Source organism: Setaria viridis, chromosome 9 (assembly GCF_005286985.2).
Source record: "Setaria viridis chromosome 9, Setaria_viridis_v4.0, whole genome shotgun sequence".
NCBI classification, from domain to species: Eukaryota; Viridiplantae; Streptophyta; class Magnoliopsida; order Poales; family Poaceae; genus Setaria; species Setaria viridis.
This window is the reverse complement of record NC_048271.2, coordinates 34,941,868-34,963,700: the sequence shown is the minus strand read 5'-3', so window position 1 is coordinate 34,963,700 and position 21,833 is coordinate 34,941,868. Positions and strand designations below refer to the sequence as shown.

Sequence of the window (21,833 nt, the reverse complement as noted above, 5' to 3'; positions counted from 1 at the left end):
TTCCGGTTTGAACCGCCGCGAGGCCTTGCCTTACTTGGCGCTCAAGTTGGTCGGCTGGCTTGGAGTAGGAGGACATGGATCCGTCAGAATCCAGAGCGGAGTATGTCACTTGGTTCAGCTGCAGCCACCATTGGCTTCTCGAATGCTGATGGCAGGGAGGCATGGAGCAAGCTCTCCAAACGATCTCCATGCGTGGTAGTTTCTCGTGTTCATGTAGCTAGGCTAGTATAGTACGGTCGAGCTCGGTTTTGAATTGTTTTCTTTGATTAGTACGCATACACAATGCATCATTTAGAATTCAGAAACAAATGCTGCTCCACGCACCTGCACCATAAGTCCATCATCCATATCGGTTTTGTTTTTTGCCACCTGACATTGCTTCTCGCTGCCCCCCTGCTACTCCATTGTTTTTTCCTCTATCTATTCCTTTCCTGCCTCCAATAATGCTGCTGCTGCTACTTTCTTCCAAAAAAAAGTTAAACAAAGGGAAAGAAAATGCTCCTGCTACTCTACTAATAATGCAACCACTGGCAATACAGCTTTGCTCCCTAATCTTCTTCACTTTCTCTCTAACCTGCCTGCGAGGCTAGGCAGAGCACGAACAGAGTTTGAATTTTGAAAAAAAGATTCTGTCTCCTCCCATCTCAAAGGCGCCTTTCCAGTTCCACCACAGCTGCCGAGCGTGGGTATACGATATAGAGACGGAGGGGCCGTCAGATTCCTCATCGCCCTACCCCTCTGCGGTCCTGCTTTCAGATGCCCTTCTTTCTTCACATGCCTTCTGATTCTTCTGCCTGCTTGTCATTTGTTGCTAAACAAACAGGTGGAGCCCTCGGTTAACTAATCCCGCATTACCTGAAGATATCTGCTAGACTAGCAGTACCGTGATTACTAATTGGGTAGGGCAGGCAGACATGAGGAGAGGAGGAGGAGGAGGAGCCATGCCCAGGAATGCAGGGCCGGCACATGTTCTCCATGCTACTTGCAGCTCCAAAAATGTGCAAGCTCAGTGCAGTGCAGCCACTGCAATGAATGCGTGATTGCTTCCGGAACCTTGTTAATAATGTAAGCACTCTTCTAATAGCGTGATTTGCAGGGCATCATCTTGTCCTCCCTTGGAAAGGAATCCCCCTGTTCCGTTTCAGCAGGTCAGTGTACTCTGCACTCCTGTCCCCCCTGATGGATCAGTTTCAGTCATGCAAATCGTGCTTGCCACTTGCACAAACGCAGTGGTTTGAACTTTTCAAGTTTGAACATGCCCATTCGATCTCTTCGTTTCACTTTCACCGCAACGGAAGGGAAGGGACCCTGCTGCGTTCACCACTAGACCACGGTGTGTCCGGAAAGTCTTGAAGATTTTCTTGTCGACCGGATAGTGCAGTGTGCATGCCACCGATGAAGAAGACGGGCTCTGAGAGTGAAAACGGCCTGATGGGATTGGAGATATGCGTAGCGTGCATTGACAAGTCCGTGCATTGACAAGTCCAGCTCCGGCCTTTTACAAACGGAGCAGGGGAGGAGGAGGACGAAGAAAGTAGCGGCCACTAGTTGACGGTTACAAGGCACGTCGCTGCCATCCCACCCGCAACTTGCTCGAGAGATATGTTGCCGAGCGTGGACGGGAACCGGGCAGGACTGTGGACCAGGCAGGCATGATTCGGACCGCTTGCTTTCTCTGAAAATTGTGTGTCGTATCAGTTCTTCTACTTCTAATCTGCAGAAAACAAAAACTCTGAATTTAAAGACTGTGTGCAGGTAGCTACTACCCACACATTTTCAGGCAGGCAGTTTTAGCGTTGTCAGAAAGGCTAGCACGCATGAATCCATGAAGAAAAAGGAACAGAAACTGAAATGTGAGCAAGTTTTCAGACGTGGCGTATGAAATGTGAGCAGGATTGACTGACCGTGAGCAGGTTGCGACTGCTTCTTTTCCTTGTCCAATGACCGCCGGGTCCAAGTCCAACTGGGGGCGATAGAATGAATACTTTTCACATCCCATCGTTTCATCCATCTGAAGACAAATCTATGTACTAGCTTGGAAGGAAAACTGTCTCTCCGTTCCCCACAAGCCACAGTGGGATCATCATTAAATTCAGTGTTATATTAGTACTTTGTAAGAAAAGTTTTGTCGTTTCTTTTTTGTTTTTGGAAACGTTGCTGCATTTTTATAGAAGGAACCTTTGTGCATTTTTCATAAACCTTGTGTACATCATACGCGCTGTTGGAATCTCTGAAAGCAACAGGCCAGAGAAAAGAAAACTAGGAGTATCCTGCAATCAGTGGAAATATCAGCACTGGAAAGGGACAACCCCAGCCCTGTTGCAGTGTCAGTCTCATTCTCTCTCCCCCTCAGCCTCTGGGTGTTGGCTAGAAATTGGATGGAAGTTCAGAACCTTCAAGTCATCGCCAAGTTGTGATTGGGCGTGTTCATCATCGATCAGGAAGTGTGAAAAATTCCCTTTGCTTTTGATCAGGAAACGAGTAAATTCCTTCCTGATGCCGAGGGCACAAGGAAACGATGTCTACATTTCAGTCCTGAGCTCAGATGAATTGTTCGCACTCATATATAGTACTTTTGTCCTGCTGACATTTGAAAGAGCAATGGGGGGCAGGTCCACCATGTCAGCCGTAACAGCGAAAGGACGAAGCCGCGTTACGGCTTAGGAAACAACGGCTTACGGCTAACTGCCGCGGCATCTTAAATACAGTACCAATACTCTACTAGTATCTATTCATTCGAGTGGCAGAGCAAAGCCGTGGCTTCGCCAAGATCGATGGATGCAGCCTGCAACCGCCAATCGGCGGCTAAACCGGCTTTGTTTAGTCGCTGATCCAGCTGGTTAGCAGCTCTGCTAGCAACACACTAGCAGCATAATGTTAGTTTATGCACACACTGATGACTGGCCTGGAAACTGGATGTAACACTGAAGCCTGCCTTGCCGTTGCCGTAGGGTCTGGGGAACGTTGAAATGGGCAAATGGCTCAGGGCTCCAGGGTCCTTTTTCCCCTTCTGACTTTGTGGATCCTGACTTGTACGCACAACAACTGCCTCTCGCAGCTGAACTTTTCTTCTGCCAACGACCATTGCATCGGTCAGGTACGAGTAGGATACTGCAGGTCGTTATTAAAGCTAATTTTAGCACGCATTTCTCCGTCACCAGTAGCTAGGTGAGGATAAGAGGAAACGGGCGGCGTCTACAAGATCAGAGAAACGAGAGGGAATCATTCCTGGCCGTCGGTTGGGCCGTCCGCCGTCGTCTGACGCTGATGCGGCCCTGGAATATGGACGCGTGCTTAATTAATTCTCTCCACCCGTGACCGACTACGATTACCTCAGGAGATGGATTTACTAGCGTTAAGCATCTGTGCCTGGCCAATGGGCAGCTGGGTTTTCTTATGTGCGATGATGATGCGTACTTGTAGTGGTTAGGAAGAGGAATGTCGTTGGTCGTTGGCTACCAGAGAAATCGATTCGCCGGAGAAGAAGAAGAATTGGAATCCAGACAATGCCTGCCTGGGGCTCGAACCAAAAAGCTAGATGGGAATGGAATGGAGTTGGGATTTCCTGTCGCTGGCTTTTTATGGGCTCACCACGCCTGTGCCGCCCGTGTAGGTGCAGCTGCCCTTGCGTCTGCACAGGACTTGCCATATTGGTTTGGTTCGTTCGCTGCCACTGCAGATTGCTTGCAGCGCACAAGCAGTGACGCGGAGGCAAAGATGTCCTACTACTTCTGACGGAAACATTGAGCACAGGAGAAGAACCTGACAGAGACCTACAGGCTAAACTACAACTGACAAGTAAGCACGGTGCACCGGCGAGGCAATTTCACAGGAATTCACAGGGATTTCCTACCTCAAGAAAGAAACGCCGCTCCAACTTTCCAGTTTCCAGACCTCCACTATCAGTGTCACTTGACTTGCTGTGAGCAAAAACGTAAAATTAAAAATAGAGGCGGCTTCTTATAGCTCGTCGGACACTGACAGGATGCTACTTTAAACAGGCAACGATATTTCTTTGTTCCCTAATCAACTATAACCATAAGCATACTCGTCCGGAGCAATCCAGCTTGTCGCTATTCAAGTCGGATTCGAGTGATGCTACTTTCTAAACAGGCAATTTCAGACCAAGCACCTTCTGGCCTTTGGCAACAACTGTAAGCTCACGGGAAATTCCAATGACTTGGCGATAAGTTGACAGAAACTTGCATGTCTTAGCGAGCGCATGTTTTGTTCGGTCATAGACTAATAACTAGCTCAAGAAAGAAACCCGCGCTTCAACTTGCCAGACTTCCACGTCAGCTGGCCATGCTCCGAGCAAAAATAGGAAACCAAAAAGGGAAAAAGAAGTCGAATCCGAAATGAAACAACGTTTGGCCCAGATGACAAAATGCTACTTTGTATTTTCTAACCAGGCAACAACGTTTGTCCCAGCTGGTCGCTACTCATTTCAGACGGCCGTGCTTCATTCCTCATCTTCATCAGGGGAGATCTTCATCAATTCAATTGCCTTACTGCAAAAATCCAAATGAATTATTGTTCCTTGACAGAATCAGTCAGTCATCTTAATGGCATGCAGAAATACTGAGAAGGAAATTATTGTTCGATTTGTGTGGACTCGTGCTGCCGGTCGTTCGAGTCCTAATCAGTATCATGACAAGAGTACATTACTAATATACTGCCGTTTTTGGGAACATATATTCACAAGAGAAACAAAAAGCAGCAGGTTACCTTAGCGCTCTCTCAATCTCCTCATTTCCGGGATCCAATTTTTGCGCATCCAGGAGAGCGTCACATGCTTGCTTGTACTCCTGAACATAGCGTATCCAGGCGGATAGTTAGGACAACCACAACTCAGCTAGATGTCAAGTAAATGAAGTAATGAACACAGATTGGCAAGAGCTCATAAGTGTATCCCACCTTGAGTAGCATGTGAGCTTTAGCCTGACGATAGCAAGCCTTTGCCCAGTCAGGTCGCAGCGTCCTGCACCGGTAAGCATCTGACAGGGCACCTTTGCCATCACCCAGTTTCAGTTTACAGAGGCTCCGGTTGGAATATAGGGTAGCGTCTAGTCCATCACAATCTATCACCTATGGTCAAAGATGAAAGGTTATACAATAGCATTTCCACTAGATTTTAACACTATCTGTAGATTGACAGCCCACATCACAACAGATAACCTATCTACAAACTTGGATCAACCAACGTTGTGTGGCATGGTACATAGCTGCCTTTCAAAACGCTAAAGAGAAGTTTACATGGATTACCACAGCATGTTCTGGTCTGCTAACTGAAGCTTGTCAGAGAGAACAACAATATGACACTCACAATTGGCCCTAGAATCTAAAAGGAGTTAATGTTGCGTCCGTTCTGCTCCCGATTGCGCCTACAATCTAAATGGATTTCATGTTGAAATTGCATCCGTTCTACTTCAAATTGTTACATGTGCATCTTTCTTCAGAGCATTTTATTTACTGAGATGATATTGATTTTAGCTGGTCCATTACCAGATCTACTCATAACTGCATCAAAACACGTAACCACTTCAAAACAGATTAAACTCCAGCATCATCTTTACTACTTAGTTACAAGAACACAATCTATTGCTTAACTAATGGAAATTACAGAAAAAACTAGATGTTGACCAAGATAATGTTATCTCCAATGCTTTAGAGAACCAATAACATTTTCTAAATGGTACCCTTGTAGACAGAATACACTACATTCTAAAGCATTGTTGGTGAGGTGCAAAAACTTACCTCAGTATAAATCTTTGATGCCATGGCATACTCTTTCTACCTAAATGCCTTATCTGCCAGTGACCTCATTGTAGCTTTTCTTACTTTGACATGTTCTTCTTTCTAAACAATTAATTAACAAAAGTTGAATGTGCAACCAGATAAAATATTTGAATTCTTGAACAAAGCAATTGTTCAGCATAGTTTGCACGAGAGAAAAAAAGAAACTTGCATATTAATAGATCGGTTGCTAAGTTGGATATCTCTTCTACATGCTTATGCAGCAATCAAAGTGCACATGCTGACATCTTGAGAGCTCAAAGCCTCAAAACAGCTCAGAGCCACTGATATTCATCATCCGTAGAAATCCATATGTGATACTAGGAAGGGATGGGAAAAAATGGTAATCCAATACTGATTAGTTATATACTTCAATTTATTGATATGGAAGTTCTATTTCTATGTGGAATACAGCTGAAAGGCAAGGTATTAGAAGGTACAGTACCACACTTGAGCAATAAGAGAGCCAAAGGGAATCATGCAAAATTAAAGGTTCAAAATTAAGTCTCAGAATTGAGGGATAAAAAAAGGGTCTCACTCCCCGTTGACACCGGCTTTTGGCCAGAGTCAACCGCTGTGGATAAGGTTCTGATAGCCGATGAGAGAGAGAAAGACCGTCGATGACTTCGCGTTGACCAAGACTAGCCGTGGAGGACTAGGGTTCCAGAAGCCGATAGAAGATTGGAGGAGGTCCGATCAGAAGTGAAATCGACTCCACCAAATAAGGGTAAGCGTGAAGATTTATCTTTAGTAGTTTTTAAGAATAGTTGTAATAGTCATGTCGTAATCGACTAGGATTCTAGTTTGCTCCAGGGTATAAATATAAGCCTGCGAGCCTTGTAATGAATAATCATCAATCAATCGATACAATGTTTCGACGCCACGCCGTCAAAACCCTAGGAGTAGGAGTAGAGTAGTTTCGACGAGTTCCTTCATGCGCGCACGGCTGCATCGGCACAGTTTCTATCTGAACTTTCTAAGTTAAGTCTTATATTCTGATATTCGGTTGTGTGGCTAGTTATCGAGTTATCTTAGATTGCAAGTAGAACTTTCTAGGCTTTGTCTAATATTCTGCTTGTTTTCGACGTTGCTCACAGTTATCGAGTTGTTTGGTTTTATTAAGTTGCATCGTATCGATCTCTTTGTTTTATCAAGCGCTCTCAGTTATCGAACGACTTAGATCTGGTTAGGTCGTCTTCATCGGCTCCTTGACCTTGTTTAAGTGTTCACCAGTTATCTGATGGCTGGTTAGATTTTGCATGCTTTTAATGCTTTATATATGCTAGGTCTGATCGATCTTTACCCCTGCCCCTCGTATTACTAGCCATCGGATCTCTGACTTCATGATGCTACTGTTGAGAGCCGATACATCGGCTGGGTATCATCCATATCTCACAGAAGCACGGTGACATCATCGAGCCGATTGGGGCGCGTACAAGGCCTTGCTGCATCAAGTTTGTTTGTTAAGTTAATGGGCCGAAGTTAATGCCCTCTCATCGTGTTACCTTGTCTAAGTTCAATTACACGGTCATGACATTAATTAAGTTTCATTAGCTTAATTAGCTCGTAAGCGGTAGACAAGAGGTCCTTGTTGTTGTGTTCTAATCTTTTAGGTTAATAGATTGATGTCAATGCCCTCCCATTCGTGTTATCTTGTCTAAGTTCAATTACACTTATCAAGACATTGACTAGATCTGTTAGTCTATCTATTATGCGCATGGTTAGCAAGGGCTCCTTTTATGGCTGTTGCTTTACAATGCTTCAGCTTAGCCTATCGGCTCGTATAGCCGATGGCACATGCTATTAATGCTTTATTTATTCACACCGCATGATTACACTGAATATCTATCTATCTATCATGGTGTTTATTCCAAGAACGCCTACCCATGAATTCGAAAGGCTTCGCCGCCGATCGACTCAGGAATTTAACGTTTACCTTATCAATTTTCAGGTCAAATTGACTGGCGCGCCTTGCACCTTCACGAGCCGATTTGGAGTCTGCACTAGAGTTAAGCAAATCTCCAAGGTCCTCCGTGTTGTTCAACGCCTGCATGAGGTCCAGATTTTGCATCAACACTCCCCCCAAAGGAGTATTACAGAAGAGCAGCCTATCTACAGCATTCAAGCAATATTTTGTATGACAAAAGCATTCCAGCTACACATAACATACCATTGGCTTTGCATTTTCCAATTTGGCATGAGAGATTATTCCGTCAATACTCCGGTTCCTGACATTTGGAATTGGTGAGGTCAAGGGAAACAGCATTTCAACTTCTTCTCGGCAATCACGTGCCGCAGCAAGCTCAATTGGCAAATTACCCAACTACAAAAGGAGGGGGCAAATGGTTAATAGATTGAAATTATCTATGAGCTACAATCACTTAATAGTAGTGTCTTGTCAAAGCAATCCAACACACTGCTAAAACAGCTCCACGCGGCGTGCCAAAGAAGTTGAAAAATACTCAATGTCATCGGAACCTTCAATAAAACAGAGTGGAAAGGATATAAAAATAAGGAGAACATCTAGAAAAGATATAGAAAACATACATCATCTGGAATATTAGGGTCAGCTCCAGCCTTTAACAGTAAGCGAATGAAGTTGGTATATCCTCCGTGCCCTGTAGCAAACACTAGAGGAGACACAACAGAACATTTGCCATTAACATCAGCACCAGCCTGTCAAAAGGATTGTACAGTAGAATTTAAAGGGGGGGGGGGGTGGATGGCACAGATGGTTTCAGTAAGCAAAATTGTAGCTAGCATAGTGGTAGTTGAACGGAGAGAGTAAAAAATATACTGGCCTTAATGAGTAGCTTCATGCACTTCAATGAACGGTAAATAAGAGCACCATTCAGGGGAGTTCCAACGCCACAGAAGATGGTGTTGGGCTGAAAGCAAAATATGAGTATTTCACCTCAGTAACTTGATGAACAAGATGATTCAAATTTACAGTTATGGAAACACAGTGTAAGAGGTGAAATAAGTGAGTAACTTGATGAACAAGATGATTCAAATTTACAGTTATGATTCAAATTTACAATGTATGATCTGGAATAGCATCGTCTAAACAGCCCAGTTGAGTAAAATGATAAATATTCTTTCTGATTCTCTCAGATGACATTACATAATAATACAATATATACTCACTGATCAAAAGTTATTAACAAAAAAGCTACTGGATAAAGGATAGGTCGATCAGGCAATCAAAACAACCCTGGTAAAACACATATTGTCCATGTTATCGAAGTAGTTGTTCAAGCAAAGCAAATTCCTATCTATCCATATTCCACAATAACCTTGAAAATACATCAAAATAAAATAAGAAAAGAGTGGGGCTGCTTACATTTGCATAATGGTTCAACAAAATTTCACGGTCTTATCCTACTTATTGATAGAAGCATGATAAAGTGGTGTCCCATCACCAAAGTCTATGTCAACAGGTTTCCTTTTGAAAGCAGGAACTCTGTTACTGTAGAGCTTCCTGCGGTGAATGAGAAAGTCCATAAGTCATGACCAGTAGACTAACAGAGTGCATATTGATAAACAACCAGTAATTACTAAATTTCTGCACTACAAGTTAGCATGGTAATAAAAGAGCAGCATTATCTATCTTTGGAAAGTAATATATAAAAAACAAACATGTAAGAAACCTTGCCACACAAAACACCAAATAATAAAAAATGGCACCAGCAGATTTCTAGTTGAAAGTACATTCATGACACTGGTGGTATCCATAAACATAAGTAGTGTGTTTCTGTGGTGGGAGAGCAACCTGTGCACACGGCATAGCGTAGAACATTACGTCCTTGTGCATCTGCCTTCATTAGATCACCACCATGATCAAATAAATACTTCACAGTGGAAATATCGCCAGACTGAGCAGAGGTCATAAATGGTGTCACACCTGCAATGTAAAGAGTAGAATCACAACAATTCAGATATCTCATATTTGCAAGGTGCCAAAGCTACCAATACATGGGGGGGGGGGGGGGGGGGGGGGGGTTGCTACCTTCAAGTAGCCCTTCACCTCCAGCCATGTTTGGATCCCCCCCTAGTTCCTCCACCAGGTACTTGCAGACCTCCAAATGGCCCTGGCATGCTGCGCAGTGCAGCACCCCAAAGCCACCCATGGTAGAAGAAAGGACTGCTGCTCAGTCGCTGTTTTGTATGCCAAGGCTTTTCATAATACCTTTGGCCCAACATAACACCAAAACAAATCAGATTGAGGGTAGGAATAGGAAAGTGAACATATGCAGTGCACAATCACAAACAACAGCCTCACTAGTGCAAAGTGAACAACAGAAGCTAAGTGCATCAAACATTCAATTTGCACGAAATATATCGTAAAGACTTGACCACAATATGAATAGAGTATCTAATGTAAACAAAAGATGATGGCATGGCGATAATCTCATGGTTAAGATGGAGCATTGGAGCTAAAGCAAGCAATCTTGCAATCAGAACTAGGTGAAAAAATAACTTGGACATACACAAGCTAATCCAAACCCCTAGATAAGGCAAACCTCAGTTGCATGACCAAATCAGGGCGGCTATTTACAGTGCCACCAAAAAGAAAGAGATTGATTTCCATAGGCACTACAAAGTAAATTTATTTTAGAAAGCGGCAAGTGGTTATCCCCATCAAATTTCTACCATAGATGGTGCCAAAACGAAAATTGCAACAAAACATACTGGCTGGTCTCAAAATAAAGAAGAAATAAAGAAAATTAAGCATATGGGTAGGCTAGTAGGCTACCTACGAAACATCAATCTAATTTTCCCCACCATCAGCAAAATAATCAAGAGCTATATTGCTGTTCGCTTTGTTTTTCTTTTCTTAAGCATCACTATGGCGGCCTCACCTGCGCACACACAGGTGAGGGGGCGAACTTTATACGGGATGGATCAATGGCTCAATGCTGCGAACGAAGGGAGTGCTTTTAAAAAATACGGAACGAAGGGAATGTGGCTTGGCTGTACCTTTGATGCGGCCAAGGTCGCCGTCCATGGCGGCCTTGAGGAGCGCGGCCTCACCTGCGCACACACAGACACAGAGCGAGAGGTATCGCCATCAACATTACATTGCAGATCGCGGTTCCCACTCACGCGGGGAGAGGTCAGTGGCAGGAGAGATGGAAGGGAAGGTATCAGCGCGGGCTTACTGTTGCCGTCGCTGGAGAAGCTGCGGTAGACAAAGGGCGCCCCCGTGTCCATGGCTCGCCCCGCCTCGCCGCCTCCGCAACCTCGCCCCCGGGGCTCCATCCCTCGCGCCTGTCCGGTGAGGAGGAGGAGAAAGGGAAGGAGACGGAGAAAACCCCTGCGCCGCGCCGGGTGGAGTGGGGTTTTGCGCTCCTCCTGTCCTGGGCTCCTGGTCAGGCCAGCTGCCCTGCCTAGCTTTTCGGTGGTGCGTCGGGCGGAGGTGGTGTTGGTGCGCCAGCTGCGGTGGCAGCCGCGCCCCTGCTCCCTGGTCTACCAACGCCGGGTGCACTGAGGTCGTCTGTACCGGGGCGGAGGACGTCAGCGCGCGGAGCCCAGGCCTTCTCTCCTCCTGCTAGCTTCACTCGCCGCCGTGTGGTCGTGGTCCATGACGAGTGGCCCACCTTGCGGCGGGAGCCACTGGCAGAGAGAGACCGGGAGGCGCGTCGAGACGTGGACGGGTGGGTGGTGCGGCGGAGAAGCGCAGCAGAGGTTGCTTGCGCGGTGAGGAAGGCCAGAGCCGAGAGCGCGAGCGGGCGACGCGTGGCGGTCAAGGGCGAGGACCGAGCAAAAGAAAAGCTGCTGCGCCGCGATGCTCGACTGCTCCCACTGTACTGCCGTGGCGTGCTGCCGTTCTCGGCTTCTCGCAGGTCGCGCAGCGGTAGCGAGTGCTCCGTGCCTGCAGTGTCGACGTCGACGGCTCAAGTGGTAGTAGCACGGCAGTCTGCTGCTGCGGACTGCAACGACACATCTGGCTCTGGGACTTGATGATAAGCCAAAATGGGCAAATGGCAGAACGCTATAGCTTTTTGCATGATTACAGCTTACGGGTACTTGTGATTGCAAGGGAGTTTCGGTCTACTTTAGTTGCCCGATTTTGAATAACCAAAATCACTGTATCAACACTGTAACATACTGTAGCGTTTCGTTTGTATTTGTGAATTATTGTTCAAATATTGACTAATTAGGCTCAAAAGATTCGTCTTGTAAAGTAGAACTAAACTGTGCAATTAGTTTTTGATTTCGTCTACATTCAGTACTCCATGCATGTACCGTAAATTTGATGTGATAGGAAATCTTGTTGTTTATAGTGTCAAAGTTGGGATTTTGGGGTAACTAAATAAGGCTACGTGTTGTACGGGATTGGCCAGCATAACAGCTCTTTACAGCAATTTCAGGGCGTGTCCGTACGAATAGTTATGGTTGATTATTACCAGTAAAAACAGAAAACAACATGCAATTCTTGCAGCGCCGAGTCCGCGGACGAGGTTTTGGCTTTGCACACCTTCTCATAATAGCAGATTCTTCGGTAGCATAGGCAAGGCACGATGTGATCTCGGATTGGAAATCATTGACATGAACCCGTGGTGACAGCTATAAGGAGAAGTAGAGGTACGAGGCTATCGTAAGGATCGATTGATGTCATAATGTGAAACTCCTAATTATTACCTATACCACATATTCGGTCCATCAGTTGTAATCTTATTTTTAAGTGCATGAGAAATGGGCATATGTGACTTCGTTATTTGATTATGACATATTTCGTTTGTTATAGATTGATGAAACCCAATCTTAAAAATTATAAAACTAGGAATAATTATTCTTATTTAGTTGCATGAACAGATATGATAGTACCACAAAGCAGTAATGCATCAGTTGATTCATTAGGCAAATTCTACAATCATGCATAAGCGTAACTGAACAATACTCATAAATCGTGCATGTATCAATGAGGTAAATATGTGCATGTATATAAGCATATACTCCTTCCGTCCCAAAAAGAATGACTTTCTGTGATTTTTCAAACAGAGTAGGATGAATGAAAAAGACGCATGTAGCCTTAGTCAGTTTAGTTTGCATATAGAAAATGGAGAAAATATGTTATATGCATGCACGATATCAACGTGCCAAATTATGCACGCATAAGATTTAAATCCTAGAACGTCATTATTTTTAGGATAAATTTTGAATGTTAAAATATCATTCTTTTGGGGATGGAGGAATATGTTTGTATCATATATTTCATAAAAAATCGTGCAAAACAAGCATATGTATGCAAAGGCTGCGCATCATGAGGTCCTTGTTCTAAGGGTCGTGCATGAACACACGCCTACTCTGCCAAACTCATGGGGTCTGCATACCTATTTCTGACCCTCTATGATCCGTCATGCGCCAAGCTTAATGTGGGCACAATGTGGCTGCTAGAGCGGGAGGTCGCAGCAGAGAACCTAAAGGAGAGGCATGCCGATTAGGCCTACTCCGATCCTGTCACCTTCGTTCTCTTCTCTACTATCGTGCTCATCCTTAACACAAGAGTCCAGAGATCTCCGTGCTTCTTTGTTTGTGGGTTGTTCATGTGGTGACTTAATGATATTGCAGCAGTTAATTTGTGATGTAGTAATGTTGATTTTTTTATGCAACAGGAGGGGAAAGATCCCCTATTGATTATATAATATATTAATAAAAAGAGATCATCAACTTATGAACAAGGCTTAAGAAACCAAGAACGAAAAGAAAAAAATTAAAAAGATTACAATGTCTGCTCTAGCCATGAAGATATTGGAAGTTTCCAATCCTCTTTTACTCTAAGAATAACATGAGTAAAAACCGATTTGAATCTAATCAAGCATGTTTGCACAGATGGAGCGACCCCTTAAAGATTCAATCATTTCTGGCCATCCAGATGCTCCAACTCATGATGATGATGATTTCCATGAAGAACTACACCTGCAGCTAGGTTTTGAAGCTTTCTAAAATTACATATGGCTCATCAGAAAGGTTTAAAAACAGGCTAAGATGAATCCAACATTCTTGTGCAAAAGAGCAACCAAGTAGAAGGTGGAATAAAGTTTCTTCGCCCCCATATTGACATAGAACACAATCATATGAACGAAGGAACATGTTTTTCCTCCTAAGGATGTTCCTTATGTTGATCCTATCTTTAAGTACCAACCAGAAAAATACTTTATATTTATTCTGACATCGTGATTTCCATAGCCACTTGAATACTTGATGGACCTGTGTGTGGCTAGTGAGATAGCGATATGCTTTTAATGATGTGAAAAAAGAATTCCTCCATATATATGTCCACACATCTGAATCATTATTTAACACTATGTCCTTCAAATTATGTGCTAGATGAACCAGTTGATCAAGGGCTTGAGCTGGAAGAGGGAGATGGAACAAATGTTGTATATCCACTATTTTTTGAGCTTTCTAAATCGTGATATGTTACTTTTTGGTGAAGGAGAAGAGATGAGGCTATGCTTGGGTAGAGACTCATTCTTTCCATAAATCATTCCATAATGAACATGTCTGTCCATCATTAATGGTAACTAGAGCCAGGCCTTTGAATTTGTCCAGCAACTTTAGCACATGTTTCCACCAGAAGGAACCCTTCTTAACGTTGTTTAGTATCTTGCCATTAGAGTAGTATTTCTCCCATTCGAGGTGAACCCAAGGAATGTCCTGTCTATTGAAGAACTTATGCAAAAATTTCAGAACCAGAGCCTCATTCTGTGTTTTGATATTTAGTACTCCCAAACCCCCTCTTTCTTGGGACACGTACCATCTCCCACGCTGCTTTAGGCGGTGCTTTGTTGTTAATATATGATCCTCTCCAAAGGTAGTGCCTTCTGTACTTATCAATTTGTTTATATACTGATTTGTGAAGGATAAACGTACACATATAGAATATAGGCAAAGCAGTAAAAACTGAATTTGTTAATTGCAGTCACCCAGCTTGGCTAGACACCATTGGAAGGAATTCTTCCACTTTTAGCTTTGTGAGGTCTAGAGGCAAACCCAAATAAGTGAATGGCAAAGCTCCTATAGCATAGCCAAAAAGCTGGGACAGTGTTTGGAGTCTTTCATCTACGATATTAATGGGCACCATCATGGATTTGGAGTAATTAAGTTTGAGACCTGTGGAGAGAGCAAAAGACTAAAAGATGTGTTTGAAAGTTTGCAGTTGTGAGGGACAGCCTTCCATAATAATAAGCGTGTCATCAGTATACTAGAGAATTGGGAAGTCTTGACTGTGAATAAGGAGTATTGGTGATCTTAGGAGCCCCTGCCTCTTGGCATCATTAAGAAGAGACTGTAATAAATCAGCTGCTAGAACAAAAGGAGTGCAGAGACGGGGTCCCCTTTGTCTCACTCCTCGTCTGCATGTGAAAAGTTTTTCCTGGTGCTCCATTCAATAAAATTGATGATGTGCCTGAACTAAATATTTGCTTCATCCAACCTAGCCAAACTGCCCCAAAACCTTTATGTTTCATGATAGTCAGCATTGCCTCGTGTTCCACTCTGTCAAAGGCTTTTTCAAAATCTTAAATATCACAATTTTCTTCTTTGATCTGTGACATAAATGTAGATACTCAAATGCCCAACCCAAGCAATCTTGAATGGTTCTTGTTTTGATAGATCCATATTGATTTTTTGGATAATTTGCATAATGACTCTCTACAATCTATTGGCTAGGAGCTTCGTCAGGAGTTTCATGGAGGTATTCAGAAGAAAGATTGGCCTGATGTAGTAATATTGTTTATGTTGTATGAGATGATTTGAGATATTTTATTATTGATTTTTGATGTTGCATGGTTGTTTTCATGCGTTGCTGTATCTTAGATATTCATGTGTGTTGTGATACATGATTTATATTGTGGAGGATTTTTCTTACGAAATTGGATAGTAGTGACTAGTGAGTTATTTTTTTAATATTTTTTGGTGTTGCGAGTTGTGTTTTGACATGTTCTTAAAGAAATTTGCCGATGTTGCACGTAATACTTCTAGATATTGCAGCAGACTACACTTTACCTAAGGTCTGATTGGTTTGGTTCCAAAATTTGTCATGCCAAATCTAGGATATGTCAAAACGTGGGCATAACAAAAAAATTTGGCCAAAATCTAGGCAAGAACTTAAGGATGCCACTTGATTGGTTGCCAAAATGTGATAGCTAAAAATTTTTAGCTTTGAATCAAACAAGTGCCAAAATTTATTGGCTTCCCCTAATTTTAGCTGGGCAAGTTTTTGAGCCCGACATGATGCCTATGTTGCAATGGGAATTTTACGGATGGATCTATTGTCAATGCTTTGGCCGGGTATCCAGATGCTACTATGTTCCTATATTTTCATATTTATTGATGTTGTAAATTATCATTAAAGAAATTTGCTGATATGCAATATTGCATATGAGATTTCTCAATATTGCAAATAGACCTTACCGTTCAATGCAACTCGACATCTGTCCGTAAAGGCACTATCATATGAAAAAATGTTAGCATGTTCAGATAAGTATGTGCACCTACCACGTATGTACGCTATGTGGTGCATTCTTTCAAAACATTCGATGACATCTCAACATTTTTCAATGCACAATCCATTGTCTGAAAAACGGTAACCACGCGACATCCGGGAGCTAACTTGTCCCTAATAAAATATATAATAATAGTAATAATAATAATGAATAGGGCACATATCAAATTTTATTGATATATGCTGTACAAGCTTAGGCACTTATCTTTCGCATTGTGCATTCGTGCTGAAACAATAGACTGCATCCAAACCATTTCCATATATTGCACAACCCAATTCAATTAGACCTGCCACTGGAGAGGGTATGAACAAGCTCACTCTTGTTCATAACCAAATTAAAATATATATTATCCAATCCTCACCCTCCCTATTCTAACCCATATCCAGTGAATAATTAATTTTATACTAGATACTATCTATATCTAATTGATTAATCATACTCTTTTCATATCCTACTCTCTTCATTTCTAATGGGTATCTAATTGATTAATTATATTCTTCTCATTTTTTATGGGTTACCCATACCGTCTCCATTTGATGAGGGCGTGCATTTAGGTACGAATTACGGATACCGCAACACGTCCTGAACTCAACCGAAAAGGCACCCGGAGCAGCCAAGGCAAGCCACCCATGACCCACCGGTGCGTCGAGGCGACGCACTGTCGCACCCCGCCCCGCGCCCGACCCATCCGCGCTGTGTGCCGCGCCGGGCGGCTCGTACCACACCGCCTTCAGCGTATATAAAGCCAGCACGGAAGCACGCCCGCCGCCTCGCCTCCCTTCCCTCCGCCCGGCCTCCCCGTGCGTCCGTCCCGTACCCCGCGACGCGGGTTGGAGTTGGGCACATGATTCACCACCGCCCCAATCCCCTCCTCCCCACCTTCTAAACCCTCGCGCTCGCAAGCCCAAAACCCCACCGATGGCCGCCGCGGAAGCCGCCGAGGCCGTCATCGCGCAAATGCCGGCGGAGCCGCCGCCGGTTGCCGCGGGCGCCGTCGTGGAGCCGCCGCCGGTTGCCGCGGACGTCGTGGAGACCTTCGTCGAGCCGCCGCCTATCGCCGCGGACGCCGTGGAGACCGTCGGCACGCCGCCGCCCGCGGACGCGGACGACTCGGAGGCCGCCGCCGCACCGATACCGTTCGTTCCTCTTCCTCCGCCGCCGCCGCCGCCGCCGCCGGAGCAAAAGGTAGTGAGTCGCGCGCTTTGCTCCCCCAACCCCTTGACTCTAGTCCTCGATCGTGTGTGCATGTGTTGATTTTCTGTGCGATTGCTGGGGTTTTGGAATTCGGACTATTTTGCTGTGTATTTAGTGCGCGCACCTTTCTTAGTATTAGTTCGGTTGCCCTGCGCCCTTCACCTTATATCGCTAGCGTTTAGTCGAGGATGTGTTGTTGCTAGGAGATGAACCTGGTTGGTATTTGGAATCGTCTAGGGATTCGCGTTGCCTTGCTGCGGTTGTTCCTATCTATGCGTAAGCGTTTAGTTTATTAGATTGGTATTACTGTTTCTACTACTATTCCCCCCTGGATTTTGTAGATCGTCAGGTGCCATAACCAAGCGACACCCCTCTCATTTACTGAAGTGTTTGATTTTGTTCAGCTATTCCAAGTCTAAAAGGGTCCGTGTTATAGCTGGTTCAAACTCTTGATTTGGTGCTTTGTGCTGATCCTAGCATACAAACTTGTTAGAGCCACCAACTACACTGCGTTGTACTGCCTTTAACTATGCACGGCAATGTAGCTTGTTTTGTCATTGTGTCACCATATCTTGCAGTACAGTTTGTTGATCTCACCTTCCCGAGGTTGTGTTCTTTCTAGGTTCAATCTGTGATGGACGGTGGAGAAGAGCTTTTGCCAAATGAAATCCTCAAGGTATAACTCTAGTACCAACAATGTTGGATGTGATTGATCAATTAAACCCTCATCATATTACTAATTCTGTTGATCATTGCTAAATTTGATTAATTGATGACTGGTCTGGTACTTGCAGGTTATTGAAAGCATTGAGGTTCAACTCCCTTCTCTTGCTGATGATCAAAAGCCCTGCGACATGGTAACTGCACTCGTCTGTTTCTAAATCTATGCATATGGGTGGCTAATGGTTAACTTGTGAATGAATTTCTCAGATTTGCCATTTTGTTGTGTAGATTGGTCATATCAAGTTGTATATTGTTTGCAGTAACAGTTTAGTTTCTTTAGGATCTATACTTCTATAGGTTCAGCGAGTTGTTGCCTAACTTGATTAAACTTCCCTTCCATTTCTTGTTATGCTTGTTTGTGACAGAACTGTTTCATGTTGTGATGAACCTTAGCATGAACGATTATTGCATCTCTGAACTGTAAATGATTTCATTTACTACCAAAGTTCCTGTTTCATCTTTAAAAATTGTTTGTGAACTGTGATATGGATTATGAAGCATTTATAAGAGAAAGTTCCATTGTAGTATGCCATCAAATTGGGAATTTTTATTATCATGCTTATTTCTGTAATATTTACTTACATGCAGCATTTGCCTGATTATTTGGTCCCTCATTCTTAGGTCACTGATGTCATCTGTGAACTTATTATCCATTTAACTTCCTTTTTTTTCTTTTCTTTGCTTCATTACCTAGGTTGTTTCTGACAACAGCAGCAGAGAAAGTGACAAACAAGTACCAACACAACCATGTCCTTCAAGCCAACAGCAAATACCTATGGTGATAGTCATTTCTGTGCAGCTTATTCCTCAAAATATAACACTAGTTCCTTGTAAAGAATCGCTTTTACCTTCTCAAGCATGCTGTGTTCTTTAACCCCTATATTTTGGTCCTTAGTTGGGTGGTGCTGTAAACAAAGAAAATCAGGATGTTTCTCCTATGAGTTCCAGTATGGTTTTAATAGACAACCGCCCACTGCCAGCTACTGAGGAAGACCAAAATTGACATGGGAAGAGGCAATAAATGGAGATTTGAAGGGATGGAATATACCCAAAGATTTAGCCCTGGATAGGAGTGCTTGGAAAACAGCTATTTATTTGCCCGAACCCTAATTTGTAGCTCTTGTTGGATTTCAACTCCAGCCTACCCCAACTTGCTTGGAACTGAAAGGCTATGTTGTTGTTGTACCAGATTCTGGTTTTCATTAGGAGCTGGCAATGACAATTCTCAATGACTTCCATGAGTTGCTATCATAAATTCATAATTGTGCATTAGCCAAATACTCGCACCTTGATACCTTTCAGTATAGTACTTGTGCTGCCTAAACTCTTTCATGATAGCAATACTTTGGCCCACAACCCTGCACTTGTTTCTGCTGCTATTTATGGTCTTTGTTAAAAAATCTACTGCTTTGTCTTATGATGCTATTTTGAATTTTAATTCTTTGCTTAGAATTCATGTTCTGCTTAATTTCCTTGCCAACTGGGACTTTTTTCATTGTCAGGCCTGTTGTATTCTATCATGTACTCATTCCTTGAACTAAGCTGCATGATTACTTTTATTAAGCAACACTATGCTTTTGTTGCTTGCACTCATAACTTTCACTCACGATGACCATGGTTACGGTACAAAGAGGGATTTATCTCAGCATTGTCATCCCTGGTTACGTATGAAAGAATCATCCTCTCTCAAACACACAGGAGAACTGCGTGTCATTGTTTTAATAGATAGAAATGGTCCCAGTGCATGCCGATTCCACGGCTGGTGTTAATTTTTTTTTGTTACATTCGCGCCTTTGCATTATGGACATGGATCTATTTCTTTCAATGATCAGATTGAGCTCCACAGTGCATACTTGTTCTTCAATCTCTGGGGCAAGGACACTGCATCTGCATGGACACATGCACAAGCCAATACCATTAAAGTGCTATATTCTTTTCCATTTGTTCTACAGGACACTGATGATCTTTCTGACGATTCTCCTACGAGGAACCCTAATGACGATAGTGATCACAGTGATGATGGTTGTTGTGATGACCCCTTTTATTATCGATTTATCCATGGAAGAGAGCGGAGATATCGTGGATATCGATATATTTGTGATGCTAGAAGAGACTATTGGCTTCGTGATTACCCATTTTTCTCGGGTTTGGAAAGTCCATGCAATCCCATGGTAATCCTCTATGTTCCCTTTGTTTATATAACTATTTGTATACATAAGAAGTCATTGTTTTAGCATCTCAGAGTACAGTGTAGTTTTAGTTTGCGATTTAAACCTTCATGTCTATTTGCAGCCTTCTGACTTCAGATTATACAGTGCAAATTTCATTGTTTATATTGATACTTTGATATCCTAGCTTGGATTGTTTGATTTTCATATATTTACTTCTCTTTTCTGCCATAGGCTTGTCGTGATACTGAGAGTTGGAGTCATTGGTCCTCCCCTGAACCAGACCATGTAAAGAAAAGATACCATGCAGTAACCTAGACTTGTTGCACTTTCATGCTTGTCTTTTTTTTTTGGGTGCTCTTGAAGTCATGACTGAATCAGTTTGATAGGCATTGCAAATTTCACTGTTTATACTTGTGATCCTTTGATGTCCTAGTTTTTTCTTTCCCTTTTAAATATCAGATTTTTGACATCTTCTGCTTTTGTTTTTAATCGTAGACTTCTGCTAATACTGGACATCTGAGTCATTGGTCCTCTCCAAAGCCAGATTGTGGGAAGAAAAGATACAATGTGGTAAGCTAGATTTATGCTGCTGTTTGATGCGTAATGCAGCTATACCTCTTGAAATCAAGTTCAAGTTTCTATACCGATTTGTGTTGCTTGCACAGGGTGCTGGGCTATTCAATCCTCGTTTGTGGACATGTTTTCTTAATTGCATCCTCCAATGTATGGTTCACACCGTTCCTCTTGTGTTGAAGCTTCGGAAAGCTGATCACCCAGATCCGTGTCCTCGTAAGGAATCTAGTTCAATCAGTATGACATTGTTCCGCATCATCTTCTCTCCATTCTTACCTGCTTTTGTGATTTTAATTGGGATTCCATAGGTGCTTCTATCGGATTCTGCTGTTTCTGCTCCCTGAAACTGCATGCTGATGAATCTATCAGACTTTCTGGAAGTGCATTCTACCCTGAGAGATTTGTAAATCACCTGAAATGTATGTTTGTTCCACCAAACTTCTATTTTGAAGTAGCTGTGGTATTATGTGCAGCCGAACTGGTACTCTTGTTATTAGAAATTTGAGGCATCTAGAACTACTTGAAATGCATGACTCAATAATACTTTAACAGGATAATGATAGTTTGCACTGAACCTAATTCTTCACATGTTATCTGTAGCAATTTCATCAAATTTTGAGAGTGGAGTACAGCAAGATGCGCAGGAGTTCTTTTTCGACTTGCTTGAAAAATTGGATGAGGCATATGTCTCTCCCAGGTCGTCAGAGGAACCCTCTTCAACTGAAGAAGGGGGCATTGCAAAACAAATATTTGGAGGCCGCCTAAAAAGCCAGGCAAAGACTTGTAAACTTAACTTTGCCACTTGAATCCCGATGATCTCTAATGCCTTACTGTTACTTATTTCCCTTTTTTGCTTTTTTAC

The 21,833-nt window shown here is 43.1% G+C and overlaps 1 protein-coding gene and 1 pseudogene across 1 annotated transcript; one reads left to right on the top strand and one right to left on the bottom strand.

The window, feature by feature from the left end:
• Positions 1-4,141: 4,141 nt before the first annotated feature.
• Positions 4,142-11,251, bottom strand: LOC117836074 (uncharacterized; annotated as a pseudogene).
• A 6,000-nt stretch (positions 11,252-17,251) lies between these two features.
• On the top strand, positions 17,252-21,793 carry LOC117836483 (uncharacterized). Its single transcript, XM_034715918.2, has 9 exons — positions 17,252-17,495; positions 18,127-18,180; positions 18,299-18,361; positions 18,922-19,005; positions 20,180-20,398; positions 20,894-20,968; positions 21,064-21,187; positions 21,280-21,390; positions 21,572-21,793. The coding sequence occupies exons 1-9, from the start codon at positions 17,268-17,270 to the stop codon at positions 21,775-21,777; spliced, it is 1,164 nt and encodes a 387-aa protein (XP_034571809.2). The 5' UTR covers positions 17,252-17,267; the 3' UTR covers positions 21,778-21,793.
• Positions 21,794-21,833: the final 40 nt, after the last annotated feature.

Coding starts and splice junctions, on each gene's coding strand:
- LOC117836483 (XM_034715918.2), top strand. CDS start 17,268: ATGCCGGCGGAGCCGCCGCCGGTTGCCGCGGGCGCCGTCGTGGAGCCG. Junction 18,362..18,921: donor ATCAAAAGCCCTGCGACATG/GTAACTGCACTC, acceptor TTCATTACCTAG/GTTGTTTCTGACAACAGCAG. Junction 19,006..20,179: donor GCCAACAGCAAATACCTATG/GTGATAGTCATT, acceptor TTTGTTCTACAG/GACACTGATGATCTTTCTGA.